At 38.0% G+C, this 24,455-nt stretch overlaps 1 protein-coding gene across 1 annotated transcript in view; it reads left to right on the top strand.

Annotated features, from left to right (window-relative positions):
- HMCN1 (hemicentin 1) overlaps positions 1-24,455 on the top strand; it is a 528,232-nt gene that overhangs the window by 238,200 nt on the left and 265,577 nt on the right. The window contains exons 14-17 of the mRNA XM_022593376.3: positions 3,419-3,532; positions 8,485-8,643; positions 21,488-21,682; positions 24,318-24,413. Of these exons, the coding sequence (XP_022449084.2) occupies positions 3,419-3,532; positions 8,485-8,643; positions 21,488-21,682; positions 24,318-24,413 (564 nt within the window). The remainder of the gene's footprint in view (positions 1-3,418; positions 3,533-8,484; positions 8,644-21,487; positions 21,683-24,317; positions 24,414-24,455) is intronic.

Genomic DNA, 24,455 nt, shown 5'->3' with positions numbered 1-24,455 from the left:
TCCACAGTTGTAGGGTACATCAAGTTGATTGTGGAGCTTTAATCCGCTGCTCCTGAGGCTGCTGGGAGAGATTTCCCTTTCTCTTCTTCGTTCACACAGCTCCCGGGGTTCAGCTTTGGATTTGATCCTGCTTCTACGTGTAGGTCGCCGGAGGGTGTCTGTTCTTCGCTCAGACAGGAGGGGGTTAAAAGAGCCACTGATTCGGGGGCTCTGGCTCACTCAGGCCGTGGGAGAGGGAGGGGCACGGAGTGTGGGGTGGGCCTGCGGCAGCAGAGGCCGGCGTGACATTGCACCAGCCTGAGGCGCGCCATGCGTTCTCCCAGGGAAGTTGTCACTGGATCACGGGACCCTGGCAGTGGCGGGCTGCACAGGGTCCCGGGAGGGGAGGTGGGGATAGTGACCTGTGCTCGCACATAGGCTTCTTGGTGGCGGCAGCAGCAGCCTTAGCGTCTCATGCCTGTCTCTGGGGTCCGCGCTTTTAGCCGCGGCTCGCGCCCGTCTCTGGAGCTCCTTTAAGCAGCGCTCTTAATCCCCTTTCCTCGCGCACCAGGAAACAAAGAGGGAAGAAAAAGTCTCTTGCCTCTTCGGCAAGTCCAGACTTTTCCCCGGACTCCCTCCCGATTAGCTGTGGTGCACTAGCCCCCTCCAGGCTGTGTTCACCCTGCCAACCCCAGTCCTCTCCCTGCTCTCCGACCGAAGCCCAAGCCTCAGCTCCCAGCCCCGCCCGCCCCGGCGGGTGAGCAGACAAGCCTCTCGGGCTGGTGAGTGCCGGTCGGCCCTGATCTTGTGTGCGGGAATCTCTCTGCTTTGCCCTCCGCACCCCTGTTGCTTGCTCTCCTCCGTGGCTCCGAAGCTTTCCCCCTCTGCCACCCGCAGTCTCCGCCTGCGAAGCGGCTTCCTAATGTGTGGAAACCTTTCCTCCTTCACAGCTCCCTCCCACTGGTGCAGGTCCCATCCCTGTCTTTTTGTCTCTCTTTTTCCTTTTTTCTTTTGCCCTACTCAGGTACATGGGGAGTTTCTTGCCTTTTGGGAGGTCTGAGGTCTTCTGCCAGCATTCAGTAGGTGTTCTATAGGAGCAGTTCCACATGTAGATGTATTTCTGATGTGTCGGTGGGGAGGAAGGTGATCTGCACATGTTACTCTTCCGCCATCTTCCTCCTCTCCACTTCACCTCAACTTTCATTTTACATTTTCCACTTATGCTCATATATATATATGAATTTATATATATATGTGTATAAATATATTTATTCATATGAAACGTTATAATATTTCTGTTATAATTAAATATTTACAACATTTCTGTCACTTATCTAGGTATTACGTTTTGCTTTTCATCTTCAGTTTTTCCCCTCCAAACTGAAGCATTTATTGAAGATATACTTTATGACAACTCATTCTATACTATAATATTCCATAATATAGTAGAATATAATACATTCTAACATATACAGTATAATCAAATCTATTATAATACATAATCATATATTCTAATAATATGTAATATAGAATACAATATTTCTTTTTTTTTTTTTTGTCGTTTGCGGGCCTCTCACTGTTGTGGCCTCTCCCGTTGTGGAGCACAGGCTCCGGACGCGCAGGCTCAGCAGCCATGGCTCACGGGCCCAGCCGCTCCGTGGCCTGTGGGATCTTCCCGGACCGGGGCACGAACCCCTGTCCCCTGCATCTGCAGGTGGACTCCCAACCACTGCGCCACCAGGGAAGCCCCAATATTTCTTTTACTTTGGTCTTTCTTAGACAAATAAAGGACAAGGGTTATATGCTCAGTGTCATTTTGTAAACTGTGAATAATTAATGACTAGCAACCCACCCTTTCTCTCATTTTTCTTCATCATTCATAGTAAGGTAGTAAAATTGGCAGTGGCGAGGAAGGAGTGTAAAAGAGCCACAATAAAGATTGAGAATTGATGCAAGAGGGAAGAGATATGGGAACATATGTGTATGTATAACTGATTCACTTTGTTATAAAGCAGAAACTAACACACCATTGTAAAGCAATTATACTCCAGTAAAGATGTTAAAAAAAAGATTGAGAATTGTAGATGTGTGTATAGATGAAGGAGGTAACAAAAATGTCACAAATACTGGACCTAAAAGCCTGGGAAGAAGTCTCATAGAAATGAGGAAGGCATGTGGTGAATAAGTTCAGAAGGGAAGATGGGCTCAGATTTAGAGATGACAATTAAAAACGTTCATAGAACAGCCATGTGGAGAGGGAACCAACAGTTGGGAATGGAGATTGAAACAGATTCTGCATTGCAGAAATGAATTTGGGTTCATTCACAAAGAAACCAAAATATTCCACCCATTTATTTAACTTAGTAATCACCCAAATTATGTAAAATGCTGTGCTAGAGACTGTGGAATGTAGAATAAAAAATGTATGTCATGAGGTCCTTACTTTTCAAGAGTGTGAATAATGGGAGTGGATATATGTAAGTAAATATAAGGCAGACAAATAAGTGCAAAAGTAGAAGGTTGGTGGAGGGGAAGATTAATTCTGACTGGGGAATTTGCAAACACTTCTTAAAGGAGAGAGGATTTAAGCTCAGTCCGGAAGAATGAGTGGGATTTGAAAAGTTGTGGCAAAGGGCATTTCAGGCAGAGGAAGAAACTTTAGCAAAAGCAGGAATATGGGAGGGAATAGGGCATGTTTTGGAGTACCAGTGTAGCTTCATACCTTGTGATAAGTAAGGAGGTGTAATGGAGCGTGAAGTTCAAAAGAAAGCCATGCACCAGTTTATGATTTTTGAAAGCCGAACTAGGGAATTATGAAATGCAATCACCGAAGTTTTCTAGCCAAGGAGTAACATGATATTTGAGAAATTAACTCTTGGCTTTGTTTAAAACTACCTCAGTTGAAGTTAGGAAGTCCTAAAATGTTCAGTTAAGAGAAAAATATGTGCATGAACTAAAGCATTAGGCAAAGGCGTGAATCAGAGCCAAGGAAAGAAACTTAGAGAATGTCTGTATTTAACATCAAAGGGAAAAATAGAGTTAAAAGTGGGAGACTCTACTTTTTATAGATGCGAATTTTAGCCTTAGAGTACAACTGTCTCTCTGTAGATAGACATGAATATCCTTAAAGTCACGTAGAAAATGTGCATCGATTAACTGAAATGTGCATCAATTAATTTCCTAAATTTTTGGACACTGTTTCATCAGAATTATTTTTTCCTAATATTCTTTTGGCCTTATAGATGATCTTTTCATCACACACATCTGTGTGCATATAATACATCATAAGAGTTTATTTCTGTTTGTAAAAACTGAGATAGCCACAAGCACGGAAATAATAAGTTTTTTTTTAATTATTATTGGTTCATTTAGTAAACAGAAACAAGATGTAAGTGGCATTGTGCAAGGCGTTAATTATTTGCATGTTTATTGTTTTCAGAAGCCCCGAAGTTGATCGTAATTCAGAGTGAGCTCTTGGTTGCCCTTGGGGATACAACAGTTATGGAATGTAAAACGTCTGGTGTTCCTCCACCTCAGGTTAAATGGTTCAAAGGTACATTTCTTAAGTATGTTCATGTCTGGTTCATTTAGTATTGTTTTCTCTTTTAGATAAAGATAATTTGTTAAAAATTTATTTTGGTGTGTGACTTAGCAGCTCCATAAAATGTGCTTATGGTCTCACTAGAGACGATAGTTCAAAATTCTGCACTCTGAATTTCAGCATTTGACATCTGGTGTGGATTATAGGACTGTGAAAATCAAAGCAGGAAAACTTCGCCTGTGCTAATCCAGCTGAACGTTCTCTTTATTAGTTTAGGTTTGTTTCCTGTAGAAAATTGTCCAAGAATACTCAGTTAATGTTTAAAATAGCTTCACTTATTTCAGTTCACTTTGCTTAGGCTCTCACAATTAGGAAGTTTTCTAGATTCTCCAGGACGCTTTCTATAAAGAGCTCAAATAAAGACATACCTCGAAAATTACAGCTGAATGACATTTGACTGAAAGACAAACGTATTTTATGGTCAGCTTCATCATGCATGGTAGCTGTTTATATCAAGTATAGAAATTATCTGCCTCTATTTGTGATATAAAGATTCTACCTCTGTGATTCTATAATAAAATAACAGTAATGTGCTGTTTGTCCTTGGTGAGAATGCCCTTAGGTCCTGGTCTACGCTCAAATGCTGACAGTAGATATCTGTCTAAAATGTCCTGCTTCTGTTTTTCTCTTAGTTTTTCCAATCTATGAGAAAGAAAAATCCCCACAAACAGCCTAAGAGGGAGGTTGCTAGGATTATTGAGATGCTGTTTGCAAAATACTCTTTAATCTTCAGATGAAAAATGCTAAATAGTACAAAGCACTATTGTTATGATTCTGTTTGTTAAATCGCAGACATTCCCATAGCAACAGGTTGATGTCATAATTACAAAATTGTGAATTCACCTCGGGTTCAAACTCTTAGGGAACACGAGGTGAAAAGGAAAGGCTTTATGTGGAAAACAAATACTTTTCAATAATACAAATCAAAAATAGGGAGGGAAACTAGGAGATAACGTCACTTTCATAGTTTTCCATGTTAAATGATTTAGTCTTCATGTTTTCTCTGAAAAGAAAGCATTTCTCGATTTGCTTCTTAATTAGGTTTCAGTCAACAACAACTAATTTTCCTTATTTGAAAAACTTAAATCTTTAACTTACAAATGAAGTAGATAAAAGTTTCAAACTCACCCCTTAATTAAATAAATCCAGAAAAATATCAATCAGTAGCTTATGTTAATAATAAAAAAAGTCTTTAAAGTAATGGAACCTGCTGATTTCTCTGCCTGTCAATAGCTGAGTCACAGAGAGAAAGCCTTTTATTCTCCCAAAAAGGTGCTACTCTCCTGAATAGTCTGTATGTCAGCTTTGGTCCCACAAATGGCTTGGGAGGTGAATGAGGAGTTAGGGAGCTATGCAGCCACCACATGGAAGATTCTAGAATTGACTGCCTAGTAGTTTCTTTTCTCAACCAGAGACATTGGAGTTCAGTGTGCCTAGTAAGTCATATCCCATTTCTCTGTTCGAGTTATGCACCAACAGAGCTAGCATGTGGGCATTAAGCACTGACAGATCATGTTGGAGGACCTGCTTCGATTGATGTTCATCTCCAATATGCAGAGCTGCCCTGAACCCCAGTATCACTTCTTCTCCCAGTCCCAGGCAGGCAATTTATTCCATAAGCAGAATCTGGATCATAAAGAGAAAAGCCAGGGGACAAACTCTTCTACATGCACACTGGCTCCAAAAAGAAAGGGACGAGGAGGCAGCTGGACCTTTCTTTGCCACCTCTGCTGGGGATGAGACAGCAGCAAGGTTAGGAAGATCCTACCTTATGGAAACCACAGGGGGAAAGAATAGTTCTTTTCCTAACCATAAGAATAACTTTTTGTTCATAGCTTTTTTTCAGGCAGTTCTTATTGAATAAAGTAGGTGGTCATTTGTTTATTTTTTATTTATGGTAAGAACACATGAGCTCTACCCTCTTAACAAATTTTTAAGCATACAGTACACTATTGTTACCTCTAGGCACTGTTGTACAGCAAATCTCTAGAACGTACTCATCTTGTATGATTGAAACTTTATGCTTGTTGAACAGCAGCTCCCCATTTCTCCTGCCCTGCAGCCCTTGGCAACCATCATTCATTAATAAATTGTATTTCATTCAGACCATTTGAGAAAAGGAATTTCGCACATACAAATGCCCCCCAAAATTTTAGATTTTAGAAATGAGCAACATAAAGTGGGTTCAGAGAAGAATCAGGGACACTATTAAAATGTCGTATAAAGAATATTTCTGGTAAAATAGTAAAGAAATTGAATTTGTTTCTTTAGATCTGTTGTTGCTAAAGTGTAGTTGGGAATCCCTGGAGGTTCCCCACGATTCTTTTCAGGGAACCCATGAGATCAAAATTATTTTCCTGATGATACTAAGATGTTATTTGGCTTTTTCACACTCATCTCAGCTACATGATATGTGATATCCAATAAAGTGAATGCAGAAGCAAAAATGAACACTCAGCTCTCTTCTATTAAGCTAGACATTCTAGAGATTTGCAAAAATGTGAAACAATGCCACTTTTCTCACTAAGTTTTTCTTGTTCAGGGAAATTTTTTTTTATAAAATACATTTATGTTAAAATGTCTTGAGTTATTAGAAAATAAATACATATGTTTTAAAAATTTTCAGTTTCCTTTCTAAAATGCGAAGTACAAATAAATATAATCCACATAAAAATTCATTAAAGTCCCCAATAATTTTTAAGAGTATAAAAAGGTCTTGAGACAAACATTTTTGAGAACCACTAAAGAACCTTCAACAATTTAAAGGGTCTTATGTCAGGGATAATGATCTCTCTGTTAGTCTTTGCATCCACAGAGGCCAGAATTGAATTTAAACTAAAGCAGAAAGAATCCTCCTTAATGGTAATGATTGTTCAATCCTAGAATAGATTGTCAGCAAAGTTTATATATTTTACTATGTGTGTAAACATTCTTCTAATCTTATCTAATATTAAAAGTATATACTTCCTCAGTCATTTTCATCTCAAAGTTCTGTATTTCTCTATGGCTTCTCAATAATTTGATTACTAATTGTTCAGTAGAAATCAAGAGAGATGACCAAAATGTGATCAAAATGCAAACTTGACATAGCCAGTGTTTTCCAATTTATATTTTGTTTCATTACTGCTGTTCCTTAAACACTTTTATTTAAAAAAAAAAAAAAAGCTACTAGCAAAAAGTAGCTTTTTAGTCTTTACTTCATCCTGTATGTGCTCTGACATATACAGAAGAAGTAAAGGAGAAGTAAAATCCAAGAGTCTAAATGCATTTTAGTCCAAACATTTTAATGCTTGATGAACAGCTTGGTCACATTGCATCCTCCCCTAGAGGGAGGAAAGTTTATGTCAACATCATCTGCTTTTACTTATGAAAGTTTCCCAGAGGCACATAGACAAGGCTTTAGTTGCTTCTCTCATTCTCGCGTGGTACCCAGTAGCAAAGCTTAAAAGGATGATTGGGGGTTTTAAATGTTGGAATGCTGAAAAATACTTTATTTTTGGCACTGACAGTTGCTAATGTAATTTTTTTGTTTTTAAATTTATGGCTCCTTTGACCTCTTCTCCTCCCCAAATGAAAACAAAAGGAGAATTGTTTGTTGCTCTGAGTCTGTTGGTGGATGCTTTATGTAGTGTCCTAGAGAATTACTAGCTCTGGCGTTTTAGCCTGTTAAAAGCTAAGGGAGTGACTTCCACAGTCCTTAGTCCCAGGGCACATGGCTAAGCTAGTATATGGCATTTTGGAGAGTACCTCTTCAGACTTGACATCTGAGCATGCTGTGAAACCCTAAGGCAACGGCCCTTAAACCTCCTGGAAATTTTTAGGATCCCCACAAAGAGTTTGACATCACCCTTTACAAAAACAAACAAAAAAGATATGGACTACGTAATTTTTTATGATATTTGTCATCCTGGTGAAATTCATTCTTCGATGAGGGGAAACCTTGGAGGAAGGGAAGCCTAAGGAAAGGCTAACCCAACTTAGAGATTTGTTGAGGCATTGCCTGCCTTCAAATAGAAATGGTTCTCAGGAGATCTGAGGCACTGCAGGGACAGGTAACCCAGAAATAACTCATCTTTCTTGGGTCATTCTACCCTCATACCGAGGTCAAATTCGATATCAGGTTCCATCCTCCACTCATTTATCCCCTGCCTGCTTCTTCCAAAAAAACCTCTAACTCCAACTTAAAGAACTTTGATGCCTAATACAGGTTTAGTAGAGGTATCCTGGGAGATTTATATAACAATACTCCTCTCTGGCCATTGTCAAGAGTTCCTCATCCATTCTTTCTCTTCTCTCAGCAAGCTCTTCCCTACCCTCTCTAGCCAGCTGTGGTTCCTACTTCCCGAGCCATCCTTAGAAACCTCTCAGGCAGCTCATACCTTTCACAACAAAATCTGACTGAGAACATTCAGCAAACCAGAAACCTGGTCATTAGCCAAACTATAAGAACACCCATAGTCTCCGGAGCATTTCCTGGGTAATTGAAATTCATCCTGCCACAAAGATGGTAGAAACCTCATTTCAACCTTCATCTTCCCATTCCCTTCTTACCTAACACAGCCACAGTGACAGCTGCCACTCTTTCCCAGTCCCTCAACATAGCTTCAAAGAGTTTGTTCTCATTTAGGTACATATATGGTAGGAAATATTTGTACATAATTCATTTAGGACCTGATTTTTGACTCTAGATTAGCCTGTGGAATTATACAGACTAATAAGTCAGCTCATTACCAAGAAACACTTCATTCTTTCATTGCATAAACATTGTTTAAGTGTCTGCACCGTGCAAGACACTTGTATTTAAAAACTTTATAATCGTTTTCTTCAGAAGTTGTGCAATCAAACCAATAGCAAGCTATGTAAACATCTAACTGTTTAACGTTCTCCGCTTTGTTTTGACTTAGGGGATCTTGAGTTGAGGCCCTCCCCATTTCTCATCATTGACCCTCTCTTGGGACTTTTGAAGATTCAAGAAACTCAAGATCTGGATGCTGGTGATTATACCTGTGTTGCTGTCAATGATGCCGGAAGAGCAACTGGCAAGATAACTCTGGATGTTGGCTGTAAGCATCCCGTCTCTGATAGACAAGTTTGTATTGAAATTGACCTGGTATTTTTTGACACTAATAACTTTGAAGCAGTTGGTGGAAATATTTGTCAGAATGGCAAAATTAGAGTTAGCATTTCAGATTATTAATATAATAATGGTAGTTAGCATGTACCAAGTTTTTTTCTATTTACCATGCACTGTGCTAAGAACTTGTATATGCATTATATCATTAAACCCTCATAACAATCTTAAGAGGAAGATACTATAATTTTCTCTGTTATATAGGTAAGGAAACGGAAGCTTAAAAAGGCTAAGCTACTTGACCAGGGTCAAGAGCTATGGAGGGACAGAGCCTAGATATTTGGATCTAGGTTGTTTGATTTCAGAAACTGTAGGCTTCACTGGTCTATCATCTGTTGCCAAACATTTTCCTATCAGGAGTCATCCATTTGGACACCAAATTCCTAAGTATTAACATCTGGAGGCCAAAACTTAGACTTTGGCCCTAGACCATAATTTGGAGAGGTTGATGACAGCAAAGGTAGCAGATTGTTATCTTACTTTTTTAAAAAAATTCACTAGCAATGACTCCTCTATGTATAAAACAAAGTACAAACTACAAATAAATGTCAATCACAATGTGAATGATACAGCATGTGCATGACAACTTTAGTCGGATTACTCAAGAAGTTTGGCCCTCCCTCCTTCATCTCTCCATCTCATGTTTCTTGAAAAATAAAATTACACAGTTTGGTAACACATGAAATAAAACAGAGTTTGTTTCATGTGGAAAAGAACCTGGCAGCTTAATTTTAACAGATAAGTCAAATGTTTGCATCACTTAAATTTATAAAATATGACATTTCATTAAATTGTATTTTCATTTATGCATGATGATTTTCACGCCAAAGCTGTTTTTTTTGAACAGAAGTTAAGAACTATAAAGAAAATGCATTTTTTATTTAGAATAAAGTTAACACAAAACATTTTAGTTCTACTATCTTTGCTCTTTAAATGAAAATCATGACCCTCTAAGCTTCGTATTTTATTTCATATAAACGAAAAATTTTTTCCAGCTGGGATCTTTTATGATCCCCATGCCCCTAGGCTGTCTGGTGAACACTCTGCATTCTTGGTGATTATGCCCTTGGGGTAGAATCAACAAAGCTGAAAATGGCCACAAAGACCACTGTAGAATCTGTCTAGGGCACAGCAAGATGTGTTTGAACCATGACTAAACTCTGTGGTTATTAAGAGAAGTGCCTTGGAAATAAGATTGGAATCTCTGGGTGGAGGGTCTCTGAATCTACCAGCAGAGTATGAAATACAAGAAATGCTTTTAGAAATATAAGGCCCAAATGAAGAGGGTGATTAGATACAGAATTCTTGTTTTCAAGAAATATACAAAGTTTCACTTCTCAACATTTTCTAGTTTTGCTTCTCTCTCTTTCCTGCACAGATATTTTCTGTTCACCCAATGTTCTTGTAGAATTGTCTAGCTGTAGAAGGAAGAGTGAAATAGCCCAACAAAAAGGGAATGACACCCTCAACCCCTCCAAGATTGTAGAAAATCTAAACATCTTACATGTTTCTTTGCTTACTTACTGTCTTCTTGAAAATCTTTTTAGCTTCTGAACTTTCCAGGTTCTCTCTTCGGATTAGTGACAAACCATATAAGGGTTAGGTCTGTCTGTGCTGGAGTGACTTGGAGTAGATAGGAAACATCCTAACAAAAGTTTTATATTTATCCCTTATTCCTTGAACTGAATTTTGTTTTATCTCCACTCATATTCAAGATCTTCACTCTCAATGACCCTTTCTAAAACAATGGCTTCCTTAACTTTTATTCCAGTAATTGTCCTGATGGAACTACTAACATAAACTCTATTGTTTGCTTACTGTAACCTTGATCATTGTTAAAAGTTGCCAAATAACTTAATATTAACATCAGTACCATTCATGTTTCTGCCATGCCTTAACTATTTCCTTATTCACCATTAGAATTCTGATCATTGTAGCTTACAAAGTTTGACTAGACCTTTTCTGCCCACATAAAACTATTGTTACATATCCTAGCAGATAGAGGATGTAACTGCCAAGCACCGTGCAAATCACAGTTGCAGTGATAGTTGTGATTATCGCTATTAGGTTTAAAAGCAAACAAACAAAAGAACAAGTTTTCCCTAGAATTTATATAGTGTTTAAGAGAATGAGCTCTAGAAAGGGACTGGGTTTTCTACCTGACTTTTAACAGTACCTACCTGATTGGTTGGTTGTAAAGATGAAATGAGGTATTATCGTCTATGTGCATTCAGCATGTCAGCAGTTACTGCTTTTCCTCCAAAGCTGTTTCATGGACGTGTATCAAATAGGTGAATAGTAACTTTACAAAGTGAATGGTCACTTTGATTCTTTGAGTCTTGAAAAATAATATAGAAATGCATATATAATAGTGGTATAGCGTTTAAGATTAAGCATTGTGCTTTTAATACGATAGTCACTGTTTCAACTTGATTTTTTTTTAAAAAAGGGCTTGAGACAATTTAAGTACTACTATTAGTGGTGCATCAAATTATTCATTTGAGTTCCAAAACTACTGGGCATAAATTTAAGTAGATATGACTTAAGAAGAAAAACTTGCTCTTATCCATATCATGTAAATAGTTAGACTTTCAGTTTGTTTTTGTGGGCCTATTATTTCACATAAACAATACTAGATCAAAAAATAATCATAAAAAGATCATTTAATGTTATTCATGAGTTCTAGCTTCTTGTAGTGAGTCTCCGTTATGGACATTTCAGGTCAATGTTCAGGGAATGTTACCAATGCTTTTCATCCTTTTTTAAAAGGGTGTCAATTGGAAGACAAGAAGATTGGCTACATCAAACAAAAAGTTGGCCTGGCAGTGACTTTATTTGCAGCATTCCACACCACAGAGGGTGATGTTTTAGACTTAGACTGTGGTTTCATGTTTTGTGGTTTGGTAGAACCAAAACAGTATGTTCAGCCATTTTAGGAAAGAAAATCTCAGTTTGACTAATCTAATGCAAGAGTTGCCATGGTGGGGATAGATTTAATTATCACTAAAGGAACTAGAATAATTTTATAGAATAGGTGTCAGAGCAAGATGGTCAATCTGTTTGTAACTTTTATATTTTCAAAATAATGTGTGCACACAGCCATATCCACCTGTAAGTGACAACAGAGCTGTACCGTGCTTTAACCCTGTGCAGTCCTCAAAGTGCTTGCACACAAATATTTAGGGGATCACAGAGGATCTAGCATAATAAATCCAACAGACTGTATGCAGAAGCCAAAATTGAAACTAACATTAGATACATTAAACTCCAGAACTATGATTTAATAAATTAACTATACAATATTTATGATCATTGATAGTTTATAGTTGGGTGATTACTACATGTTAAATGATTAATAATGATTCTTTCTTTTAACAACGTGAGATAGGATATGTTATCGCCCTTTTGTTCATGGGGAAATTTAAACTGGGGTAGGTAAAATAATTTTCCAAGGTTATAGACTAAGAAATAGTGGAGCTGCGATTTGAAACCACCTGGTGGGCTGTACCTTCCCTAAGCTACTTCTCTAAGCAGCTCCTCTGTACAAGTTCCATATTTTGTACTATAATCACTTCTGCTTCCTTTCCCACTCGTTTTGTTAATCTGTTTACCATCCACCCAATGTTAATTCACTTGGAGTCCGAATTGGCCACACTCAGGAGTCGGAAGTACTTAAAAGGCTTCTTGGCTTGAAGAGGAGCTGCTTCATTTTGATGTTTGCTTGTCATTGATGCTGTCCTGGCTGCTTACCTAGTGCCTGGTACTCTCATTTGCCTTGTTTTCTGGTACCAGTACATTTATTCCCTGACCTTGTGCTTGTCTCGTGCCTGACACTCTTCCCAAAGCTTCTTCACCACTGGTGACTTCTCTCATCTTAAGTGAGTTTTATGGGCACAACTTGAGCTTCACTTACCCTTTTTTTTTTTTTTTTGCGGTACGCGGGCCTCTCACTGTTGTGGCCTCTCCTGTTGTGGAGCACAGGCTCCGGACGCGCAGGCTCAGCAGCCATGGCTCACGGGCCCAGCCGCTCCGCGGCATGTGGGATCTTCCCGGACCAGGACACGAACCCGTGTGCCCCGCATCAGCAGGCGGACTCTCAACCACTGCACCACCAGGGAAGCCCTAACCTTTTTATTTTTTAAATAGATCTTTACTGGAGTATAATTGCTTCACAATACTGTGTTAGTTTCTGTTGTACAACAAAGTGAATCAGCCATATGCATACATATGTCCCCATTTTCCCTCCCTCTTTAGCCTCCCTCCCATCCTCCCTATCCCACCCCTCTAGGTCATTGCAAAGCACCGAGCTGATCTCCCTCCCTGTGCTGTGCTGCTGCTTCCCACTAGCTAACTATTTTACATTCAGTAGTGTATATATCTCGATGGTACTCTCACTTTGCCCCAGCTTCCCCCTCCTACCCCATGTCCACTAGTCCATTCTCTATGTCTGCATCTTTATTCCTGCCCTGCAACTAGATTGATCAGTACCATTTTTTTTTTAAGATTCCATATATATATCTATATGTTAGCATACGGTATTTGTATTTCTCTTTCTGACTTCACTCTGTATGACAGACTCTAGGTCTAACCACCTCACTACAAATAACTCAATTTTGTTTCTCTTTATGGCTGAGGACTATTCTGTTGTATATATGTGCCACATCTTCTTTATCCATTTATCTGTTGATGGACATTTAGGTTGGTTCCATGTCCTGGCTATTGTAAATAGAGCTGCAGTGAACATTGTGGTACATGTCTCTTTTTGAATTATGGTTTTCTCAGGGTATATGCCCAATAGTGGTATTGCTGGGTCATATGGTAATCCTATTTTTAGTTTTTTAAGGAACTTCCATACTGTTCTCCATAGTGGCTGTATCAATTTACATTCCCAGCAACAGTGCAAGAGGGTTCCCTTTTCACCACACCCTTTCCAGCATTTATTGTTTCTCAATGTTTTCATAATGGCCATTCTGACCAGCATGAGGTGATACCTCATTGTAGTTTTCATTTGCGTTTCTCTAATAATTAGTGATGTGGAGCATCTTTTCATGTGCCTCTTGGCCATCTGTATGTCTTCCTTGGTGAAATGTCTACTTAGGTCTTCCGCCCATTTTTTAACTGGATGGTTTGTTTTTCTGATATTGAGCTCCATGAGCTGTTTGTAAATTTTGGAGATTAATCATTTGTCTGTTGTTGCATTTGTAAATATTTTTTCCCATTCTAAGGGTCGTCTTTTTGTCTTGTTTACGGTTTCCTCTGCTGTGCAAAAGCTTTTAAGTTTAATTAAATCCCACTTGTTTATTTTTGTTTTTATTTCCGTTACTCTAGGAGGTGGGTCAAAAAAGATCTTACTGTGGTTTATGTCAAAGAGTATTTTTCCTCTGTTTTCCTCTAAGAGTTTTATAGTGTCTGGTCTTACATTTAACTCTGATCCATTTGGAGTTTATTTTTGTGTATGGTGTTAAGAAGTGTTCTAATTTCATTCTTTTACATGTAGCTGTCCAGTTTTCCCAGCACCCCTCACTGAAGAGGCTGTCTTTTCTCCGTTGTATGTTTTTGTCTCCTTTGTTGTAAATTAGGTGCCCATATGTGCGTGGGTTTATCTCTGGGCATTCTATCTTGTACCTGATAGATCTATCAGGTGCAAGATATTGATCTATATTTCTGTTTTTGTGCCAGTACCATACTGTCTTGATTACTGTAGCTTTGTGGTATAGTTTGAAGTCAGGAAGCCTGATTCCTCCAACTCCATTTTTCTTTCTCAAGATTGCTGTGGCTATTTGGGGTCTTTTGTGTTTCCATACGAATTGTAAAAATTTTTGTTCTAATTCTGTGAAGAATGCCATTGGTAGTTTGATAGGGATTGCACGGAATCTGTAGATTGCTTTGGGTAGTATAGTCATTTTTACAATATTGATTCTTCCAATCCAAGAACATGGTATATCTCTCCATCTGTTGGTATCATCTTTAATTTCTTTCATCAGTGTCTTATAGTTTTCTGCGTATAAGTCTTTTGTCTCCCTAGGTAGGTTTATTCCTAGGTATTTTTTTCTTTTTGTTGCAGTGGTAAATGGGAGTGTTTCCCTAATTTCTCTTTCAGATTTTTCATCATTAATGTACAGTAATGCAAGAGATTTCTGTGCATTAATTTTGTATCCTGCAACTTTACCAAATTCATTGATTAGCTCTAGCAGTTTTCTGGTGGCATCTTTAGGATTCTTTATGTGTAGTATCATGTCATCTGCAAACAGTGACAGTTTTACTTCTTCTTTTCCAATTTGTATTCCTTTAATTTCTTTTTCTTCTCTGATTGCTGTGGCTATGGATTCCACAACTATGTTGAATAAAAGTGGCAAGAGTGGACATCCTTGTCTTGTTCCTGATCTTAGTGGAAATGCTTTCAGTTTTTCACCATTGAGTATGATGCTTACTGTGAGTTTGTCATATATGGCCTTTATTATGTTGCAGTGGATTCCCTGTATGCCCATTTTCTGGAGAGTTTTTATCATAAATGAGTGCTGAATTTTGTCAAAAGCTTTTTCTGCATATATTGAGATGATCATATGGTTTTTATTCCTTAATTTGTTAATGTGGTATATCACATTGATTGATTTGTATATATTGAAGAATCCTTGCATCCCTGGGATAAATCCCACTTGATCATGGTGTGTGATCCTTTTAATGTGTTGTTGGATTCTGTTTGGTAGTATTTTGTTCAGGATTTTTGTATCCATTTTCATCAGTGATATTGGTCGACAATTTTCTTTTTTTGTGATATCTTTTTCTGGTTTTGATATCAGGGTGATGGTGGCTTCGCAGAATGAATTTGGGAGTGTTTCTCCCTCTGCAATTTTTTGGAAGAGTTTGAGAAGGATCAGTGTTAGCTCTTCTCTGGGTGCTTGATACAATTCACCTGTGAAGCCATCTGGTCCTGGACCCTTGTTTGTTGGAAGATTTTTAATTATGGTGTCAATTTCATTAGTTGTGACAGGTATGTTTATATTTTCTAATTCTTCATGGTTCAGTCTTGGAAAAATTGTACCCTTCCAAGAATTTGTCCATTTCTTCGTGGTTGTCCATTTTATTGGCATATAGTTGTTTGTAGTAGTCTCTTATAATCTTTTGTATTTCTGTGGTGTGAGTTGTGATTTCTCATTTTTCATTTCTAATTTTATTGATTTGCATCCTCTCCATTTTTTTCTTGATGAGTCTGGCTAAGAGTTTACCAATTTTGTTTATCTTCTCAAACAAACCCCTTTTAGTTTTATTGATCTTTGCTATTGTTGTCTTAGTTTCTATTTCATTTATTTCTGCTCTGATTTTTATGAGTTCTTTCCTTCTACTGACTTTGGGTTTTCTTTGTTCTTCTTTCTCTAGTTTTAAGTATAGGGTTATATTGTTTATTTGAGGTTTTTCTTGTTTCTTGAGGTGAGACTGAATTGCTATCAGCTTCTCTCTTAGAACTGCTTTTGCTGCATCCCATAGTTTTTGGGTCATCATGTTTTTATTGTCATTTGTTTCTATGTATTTTTTTAATTTCTTCTTTGATTTCTTCAGTGATCTCTTGGTTATTTAGTAATGTACTGTTTAGCCTCCATGTATTTATGGTTTTTACAGTGTTTTTCCTGTAATTGGTTTCCATCTCATAGCATTGTGGTCAGAAAAGATGCTTGATATGATTTCAATTTTCTTAAATTTACCAATGCTTGATTTTTGACCCAAGATGTGATCCTGGAGAAGATGTGTTCTGGCTGCACTTGAGAAGAAAGTGTATTCTGCCACTTTTGCGTGGAACGTTCTATAAATATCAATTAAACCTATCTGGTCTATTGTGTCATTTAAAGCTTGTGTTTCCTTATTTATTTTCTGTTTGGATGATCTGTCCATTGGTGTAAGTGGGGTATTAAAGTCCCATACTACTATTGTGTTACTGTCGATTTCTCCTTTCATGGTTATTAGCATTTGCCTTATGTATTGAGGTGCTCCTATGTTGGGTGCATAAACATTTATAGTTGTTATATCTTCTTGGATTGATTCTTGATCATTATGTAGTGTCCCTCCTTATCTCTTAAAACAGCCTTTATTTTAAAGTCTATTTTATCTGATATGAGTATTACTACTCCAGCTTTCTTTTGATTTCCATTTGCATGGAATATCTTTTTCCATCCCTTCACTTTCAGTCTGTACGTGTCCCTAGGTCTGAAGTGGGTCTCTAGCAGACAGCATACACATAGGTCTTTTTTTGTATGCATTCTGCCAGTGTGTGTCTTTTGATTGGGACATTTAATCCATTTACATTCAAGGTTATTATCAATATGTATATTCCTATTACCATTTTCTTAATTGTTTGGGGTTTGTTTTTGTGGGTCTTTTTCTTCTCTTGTGTTTCCCGCCTAGAGAAGTTTCTTTAGCATTTGCCGTAAACCTGGTTTGGTGGTGCTGAATTCTCTTAGCTTTCGCTTGTCTGAAAAGCTTTTGATTTCTCCATTGAATCGGAATGAGATCCTTGCTGGGGAGAGTAAACTTGGTTGTAGGTTTTTCTCTTTCATCACTTTACGTATATCCTTCCACTGCCTTCTGGCCTGCAGAGTTTCTGCTGAAAAATCAGCTGATAACCTTATGGGGATTCCTTTGTATGTTATTTTTTGTTTTTTCCCTTGCTGTTTTTAATATTTTTTCTTTGATTTAATTTTTATTAGTTTGATTAATATGTGTCTTGATGTGTTTTTCCTAGGGTTTACCTTGTATGGGACTCTCTGTGCTTCCTGGACTGGGGTGACTATTTCCTTTCCCGTGTTAGGGAAGTTTTCAACTGTAATCTCTTCAAATATTTTCTCACACCCTTTCTTTTTCTCTTCTTCTTCTGGGACCCCTATAATTCAAACGTTGGTGCGTTTAGTGTCGTCCCAGAGGTCTCCAAGGTTGTCTTCAGTTCTTTTCATTCTTTTTTCTTTATTCTACTCCTCGGCAGTTATTTCAACCATCTTGTCTTCAGCTCACTTATTCGTTCTTCTGCCTCAGTTATTCTGTTATCGATTCCTTCCAGTGTTTTTTTCATTTCAGTTATTGTGTTGTTCATCTCTGTTTGTTTGTTCATTAGTTCTTCTAGATCTTTGTTAAACATTTCTTGTATTTTCTCAGTCTGTGCCTTCATTCTATTTCTGAGATTCTGGTACATCTTTACTATCATTACTCTGAATTCTTTTTCAGCTAGATTGCCTATTTCCTCTTCATTTGTTTGGTCTTGTAGGTTTTTACCTTGCTCCTTCAGCTGTGACATATTTTTTTGCCTACTCATGTGTGTTCTTTTTTTTTTTTTTTAAATGGGTGGGATTGTGTTCCTGTCTTACTGGTTGTTTGGCCTGAGGCTTCCAACACTGGAGTTTGTAGGCTGTTGGGTAGAGCTGGGTCTTGGTGCTGAGATGAGAACCTCTGTGAGACCTCACTCCAATGAATATTCCCTAGGGTCTGAGGGAATACCCCTATACTCTGTTAGTCCAGTGGTTCAGACTCGGAGTCCACACTGCAGGAGCTTCAGCCCAGCCCCTGGCTCGTGAACCAACATCTCACAAGCCACATGGGGTGGCAAAAGAAAAAAAAAAAAGAAATAAATTAAAAAAGAGAGAACAATAACAAAGTGAAAAATAAAATTAGGCTAGGAAACTAACAGATATGTTAGAAAGAATATAAAAATGAAAATCTAGATGAATCAACAAGTGGAAGGTACATCAGTACCACAATAGTGAAAAAGAGGAGGGAAAGGGAAAAAAAAAAAAAAAAAAGAAAGAAAGAAAGAAAAAAAGGGGGGTAAAGGCCTTGGCTGTGGAGGGTGGGACCTAAGCAAGGGTGAGGTTAGGGCGGTGGGCAGCACCTATGCTTAGGACCCACAGGGCTGGAATAGGCCCTGGGGGCTGTGGGGGGCTGGGGCTTAGGCTCAAGGAACAGAAGTGGCCCAGGCCTGCCCCCTATCCCTGGTCTCAGAGGGTGGGGGACCTCACCTGGGAGCCCAGCAGGCTTCCTGGACTCAAGTGGGCGGGGCAAATGCCCTCCTCTCTTCTCCTGCTCCTCCCGGAGGGCCCCTCCCACCTGCCTCTCCTGATCTCCCCAGCCTCAGGGGTGCCAATCCTGTCTGGCCTCTACTTCTTCTCCCCCCTCAGTCCCCCCACGTCCTATTGGTTCACTGGGGGGTTCCTCCCATCTCCTTGGGTGTCAGGGTCCTTCACCAGCCACCGGCAGGCACCCTAGTTGTGGGGAGATGCTAACTTGATGTCTTTCCGCACGCCATCTTGACTCTGCCCCCTATCCTTTTTAAATCTAGTTGTTCTTGGCTTTCTTACATCTGAACATTCTCATTTTGTCTCCATTTTCACTGATGGCCATGTTCTTTATGTCAGTAAGCTTGGTTTCCTCCCCAATACTTGAACAATCCCAGACTTCTGCATATCTTTTTGCTCTTCTGGAATTTATTTTCTGTCTAATCTCCATATTCACCTGTTCACACCCTGAGCCTAACATATCCTGGGATTTTTATACCTCTCTGTTTCAGACAAGCAGCTGGCTCTGGAATAAATGACTAGTATCACTCCAGAGAAAAGTAACTAGGCCTTACACACGTAAAGATAAGCACACAGTCAGCTGCTTTCTAAACTATTTTTTAAATACGTTTATTTTACCTCTTATTTTTTATTAGTCAAATTCCCATATATATGTAAGAGAAATCTAAACACAGGTACATAACTTCTTTTTAAAAACATATTGCTCAGCTGTAGTATTTAACTTAATTTTATGTAGTTTCAAAAAACAAACAATTACACTTCTGAAATTGCCATGTTTCTTCAAAACTGCAGGTTCAAATGTACTGGATCAATGTTGTTATCATCATATACACTTAATGCACACACACACACACAAGGTTATTGTTGAAGTGTTTTAATATTGATTCAATCATTCACAAATATCTAGCAGCCATGTATAATACACAAAGTACCATGTTAGTTGCTATAAAAGGTAAAAATGTGGTTACAAATATAAATTCTCTGGGGGAAGTCAAACATATAGTCTAGTAAGAGGCTGAATTTAGCCATTGCCATGAGAGTGGTGTAGAGTGAGTTCTGTGAAAGCTCAGAGAAGCAAGAAATCATATCCATTTAGGATGGTAAGAGATGGCATTGAGGAAGGGCCTTTTGAACTGCCTTCAAGAATTGTCAGTATTTCAGTAGCCAGAGATCAACAGCAGACATCACATTTGAAAGGGGTGGTGGTAACACAGTTGCTGATTTCGGAAAGGTCCATCCTTGACTGGAGACGAGTAAGTTCTGATTGTCCAGAGAATAAGATTTGTATGGAGAAATAATCGAAAATGTGGCTGTAAAGTTAAAGGAGGTCGTTTGGCCCAGGCTAATAAAGTACTAATGCTACTTGGGAGATAGCTGTACATCCAAGTCCCAGAATTCCTGTTGAGAAGGAGAGAAGTGATCTCTACACCCATTCTTACTAGCCTGAAAACCGGCTTGAGTATGGGCAGTTATAAGAACCCATGGAAAAGGGGAGGCTGATAAAATGATAAAGAATTGTGACTTTGGAGTCGGATCAACCTGGTTTTCAATCCTAGTTCCACTGTTCAACTCCATGTGACACTTAGCAAATTAACTATCTCTGTCTCAGTTTTACAAAATTGGGGTAATAACAGTACCTACCTCATAGGGATATTTTGAAGATCAAATGAGGTAATTAATGAAGAGGACTTAACAGAGTCTCTGGCTCTATAAGTGTTAGTTGTTGTAGTTCCTAACCATTGTTTAATCTTGACATTATCAAGGAGACATCCCTAGGGTACTTCCTCTTAGAGTCCCACAAGAGCAGGTTTTCATCTTTTACCTCTAATAGTATCTTATGTATTTCTCCTTGCCTGATACCTCAAACATTATTACTCATAAGTTCCGTGGGACATACTGAGAGCCTCATCTATTTGGGCCTTCTGACAGCATCCTCCCTATATTGCATTCCTCTGTTTTCCAGGGTATGCCTGTTACCTCTGATTTTTTCCCCCTGGCTTCTGTGGTTACCTAAATTATGTAGATAAGTGTAGACTTCTTACTTATAATTTTATAATTTCTGAATCATTTCTTAGCTCTAACATTAAGCACTCCGTATTCTCCATTTATCAAATGCTATTCTGTTACTTTAATTTGAATTATTGATTCTCAAGCTTCAATTTCTTTAACTCAAAAATGCAAAAAAAAATGTGAAAGATATTGAGAAGCAAGAATGTGATATACACCAAGAATATAATTTAAGATTAAATACTGTTACCTTGTTATATGGTGATCTATTGAAGAATGAACTCTGATATAATTAGTTTATTTAAAAATTCAGCCTAAAGAAGTAAGTTTTGGAAAGTATCAAAAATATTTCATTGCAAGACAGACTTATTTGTAAGAAAATTTTAAGTTTTGAGGAGTATGGCATAAACTAAAATTGAAAACAAATTCCAAAAATGAAAGATTCCCTTTAGTTAAGGAAATCTTGATTTAAATTCCCACCCTTTCCATCTTATCACTTTAAGAAAATAGTTGAACTTCTTTGTTGCTCTATTCATTTATTTAAAAAATCTATTTCAGTAGCAGACAGGAATACTTAAAGCATATATTTATAATATTATATGAACCATGATTTGATTTGAATTCAATCTGTTGATAGTTTAATAATTAATTTATATTTAATGCACATGTATACTATACCAATGACCACTTTTTTTCATTTTAAATATCTTCTAGCACCTCCAGTTTTTATACAAGAACCTGCTGATGTGTCTATGGAAATTGGCTCAAATGTGACATTACCTTGCTATGTCCAGGGTTATCCAGAACCAAAGATTAAATGGCGAAGATTAGACCACATGCCCATCTACTCAAGACCTTTTTCAGTGAGTTCCATCAGCCAACTAAGAACAGGAGCTCTCTTTATTTCAAGTAGGTTAAAGGAAATATATTTTATACAAATATATACATATAAATTATACATTTTTTGTACATAGGTGTTGCTATGTTTAAAATAGTGAATTAATCGTGCCAACATATTTTGTTTGTTGCATTTCATTTTAAAATAATACTGAACTCATATCTAGGAATTGTCATAAATGAATAACATTTTATTCAATTTTATGTCATTACTATATCATATAGATTTATGAAGCAATATGACTTTCTTCATATCTCACTGTTTCTTATTGCAAATAGAGTCTCCTGGGCCTGTAGGTGGATAAGTAATCACATTTTATTGACTCTTGTACCACCTGTTGTATAGAAAGGTAAAATATTACTAGTAGTTAGTTAATGTTAATTTTGGGCCAAGAATACATAACCACATCATAGGGACACTATACACTATCAAAAATTTTTGATTAAAAGCTATATCTATCTGGAGCAAAACATCTTTTAAAAAGTCAAATACGCCATCATCCCAAACTTTTACCTGTAAGCTATTAAGCATTCAGATATTTGTAAACCCTTAGTACTTTTTCAAATATTCTTAAGAATATTTGGATACTGGCACCAGAGGAGTAAAAACATTTAGATGATTAATTGATTTTTTTAAATAAAATTGCATTTTTAGGGTATTTTGTAGAAGGCCCCCAATAAGTGATTTTCATGTTTATTAACAATATTAAATGTGCATTAGCCACTTAAACTTTCAATACAAATTAAACTAATTACAAGTGCTTAGAGCTCTGTGCTAGGTGAAGACAGAAGTCAAATATGGGGTTCCTCACTCAGGCATTTTACAGTCTACTGTCTGAGTGGATGGTCACAAAAGCTACCAGAATTACTCATTAGATTGGGTCAGATTGTACAGGAACTGAAATGTGCAGGTGAAGAAATGTAGTTGGTGAGGTAGAAAATAGACCCCCAAGCTTCATAGGCACGAAAAGGCATGTGAAAGTACTGTTTCAGAACAGCTCCCCTGCAGGATATGAGAAAGGAGCGGGAGGGAAGAATGGGGAGGATCATATAGGTAGGGTGATGGTGGTGATGAGAAACAACCCAGAGGGAAACAAATAAGACCTGAAAACAAATCAGTTAGCAGAAATGAAAGAAAAGTAAGAATAAAGGAGGGCAGTGTATTCACCGATGGTTGCCAAGTTGTTCAAACTAAATCATCTAAAAGGAAACTAGTGATGAGAAACTTAGCTCTCACTGGTATTTTGTATTTCTACAGAAATTAGCCCGAGTTGATAATATGGAGACTATCTTGGTTAGAAACAATGTATAACTTATTAACCAGGTGATTTGCTGAGCTTTCCTTGGCAAATGAATGTTTGCTAATTTTGAGAGTGAACACTGTGCTTACCAGATGCGGTTCTGCAGTTATATGCATGTGGTTAACAGAGTAGAAACTTGGTCACTGCTCTTTATTTGGGATAGTATGGAACTATTCATAATGGAAAGCTGTGTTTTTCTCTGCCAACGTCTTATCAATAGATTAAACTGTGCCTATTTTAGTTAAGATAGTTGCAAAGGTGACGATCAATCCCCTATTTAAAAAATCTTCTCTTGACTCCCCAGTTGCTCATAAGGTAAAACTTTGCTGTTTTATAAGGCACCAGGCTACCTCTTCATCTTCAGGCTCCTGACTGTGCCCACACGGCCTGTAACCCAGCGATCCTCATCCTAGTCCCCTAACACACTCTTTAATTTTAAATATTTTATAAATATCCTTTTTATTATTCTGAAAATTCTATGTATTTGATCAATGTACATAATAAAAATTACTTTAACATGCAAAATATAGTACAAAGGAAAACAAAGGAAAGTAATTTTTATTAAAATAATATGTATTTAAATAGATAATACTCTGGCAATGCTCATACAATTTGTATACATGTTATGTATATCACCATGAATTTGAGAGCTAAAATGTAGACTGATACAGAAATATGGGATTGATGACTCAAAAACTCCAGGCTGGTGAAGTGATTTTCTGAAATGGCGGGCAATTCTTGCAAGAGTTCTTTCTTTCTTCCACTTATACAGAATTAGGTTGTAGGCTCAAATAATTATAAACAAAGTCATCACATCCATGAATTTCCAGTGGGGCCTTCAAAAGTCTTGGTGAACCTGGGATATTGTTCCTTTCGTGAATCCCCCCCATGCATTGTCTCCCTAGTTTTTGATCTCCCCTGATCATTGGACCAATGAAAGCAATCTCCCCTGCAAACCTCCAAACGCCCCCAGGGTGGTACTGCAGCTTTCCATTCTTTGAACAGACCATGATTTTTCAAGTCATGCTCTTGCCTTTGCAGCCCATTAGGTTTGGACTGCCCTTCCTCTGTTCTACCTACTGTTTCAGGTACAGCTTAGGTATTACCTCCTATGTGAATCCTTCCCGAACTCCTCCTTGCGCCATCAGTCACTTCTGTCTCTGTGCCCCCATAGCTCATTGTCTGAAGCTCAAATTAGAGCAGTCATCACACTGTGGTACGATTGTTGCTTTCAAGGTATGTCTCCTCCCCTAGAATGGGAACTCCCAGATCACAAGCACGGTGCCTGGCACATAGTTAATGCTCCACAGATGATGTTGAATGAGTAAATAATCTCCTCTTTTTAGACTTATGGGCGAGTGATAAAGGAACATATATTTGTGAAGCTGAAAACCAGTTTGGAAAGATCCAGTCCCAGGCAACAGTAACAGTGACAGGACTTGGTAAGATCAATTAAGTACTTAGACACCACACTTTTTGAAAAC

The sequence above is a fragment of the Delphinapterus leucas genome, chromosome 1 (genome assembly GCF_059928025.1).
Source record: "Delphinapterus leucas isolate spDelLeu-1000000601 "Yukka" chromosome 1, BTC_Dleu_Yukka2, whole genome shotgun sequence".
In the NCBI taxonomy this organism is placed as follows: domain Eukaryota; kingdom Metazoa; phylum Chordata; class Mammalia; order Artiodactyla; family Monodontidae; genus Delphinapterus; species Delphinapterus leucas.
This window is presented reverse-complemented; position numbering and strand designations above follow the sequence as displayed.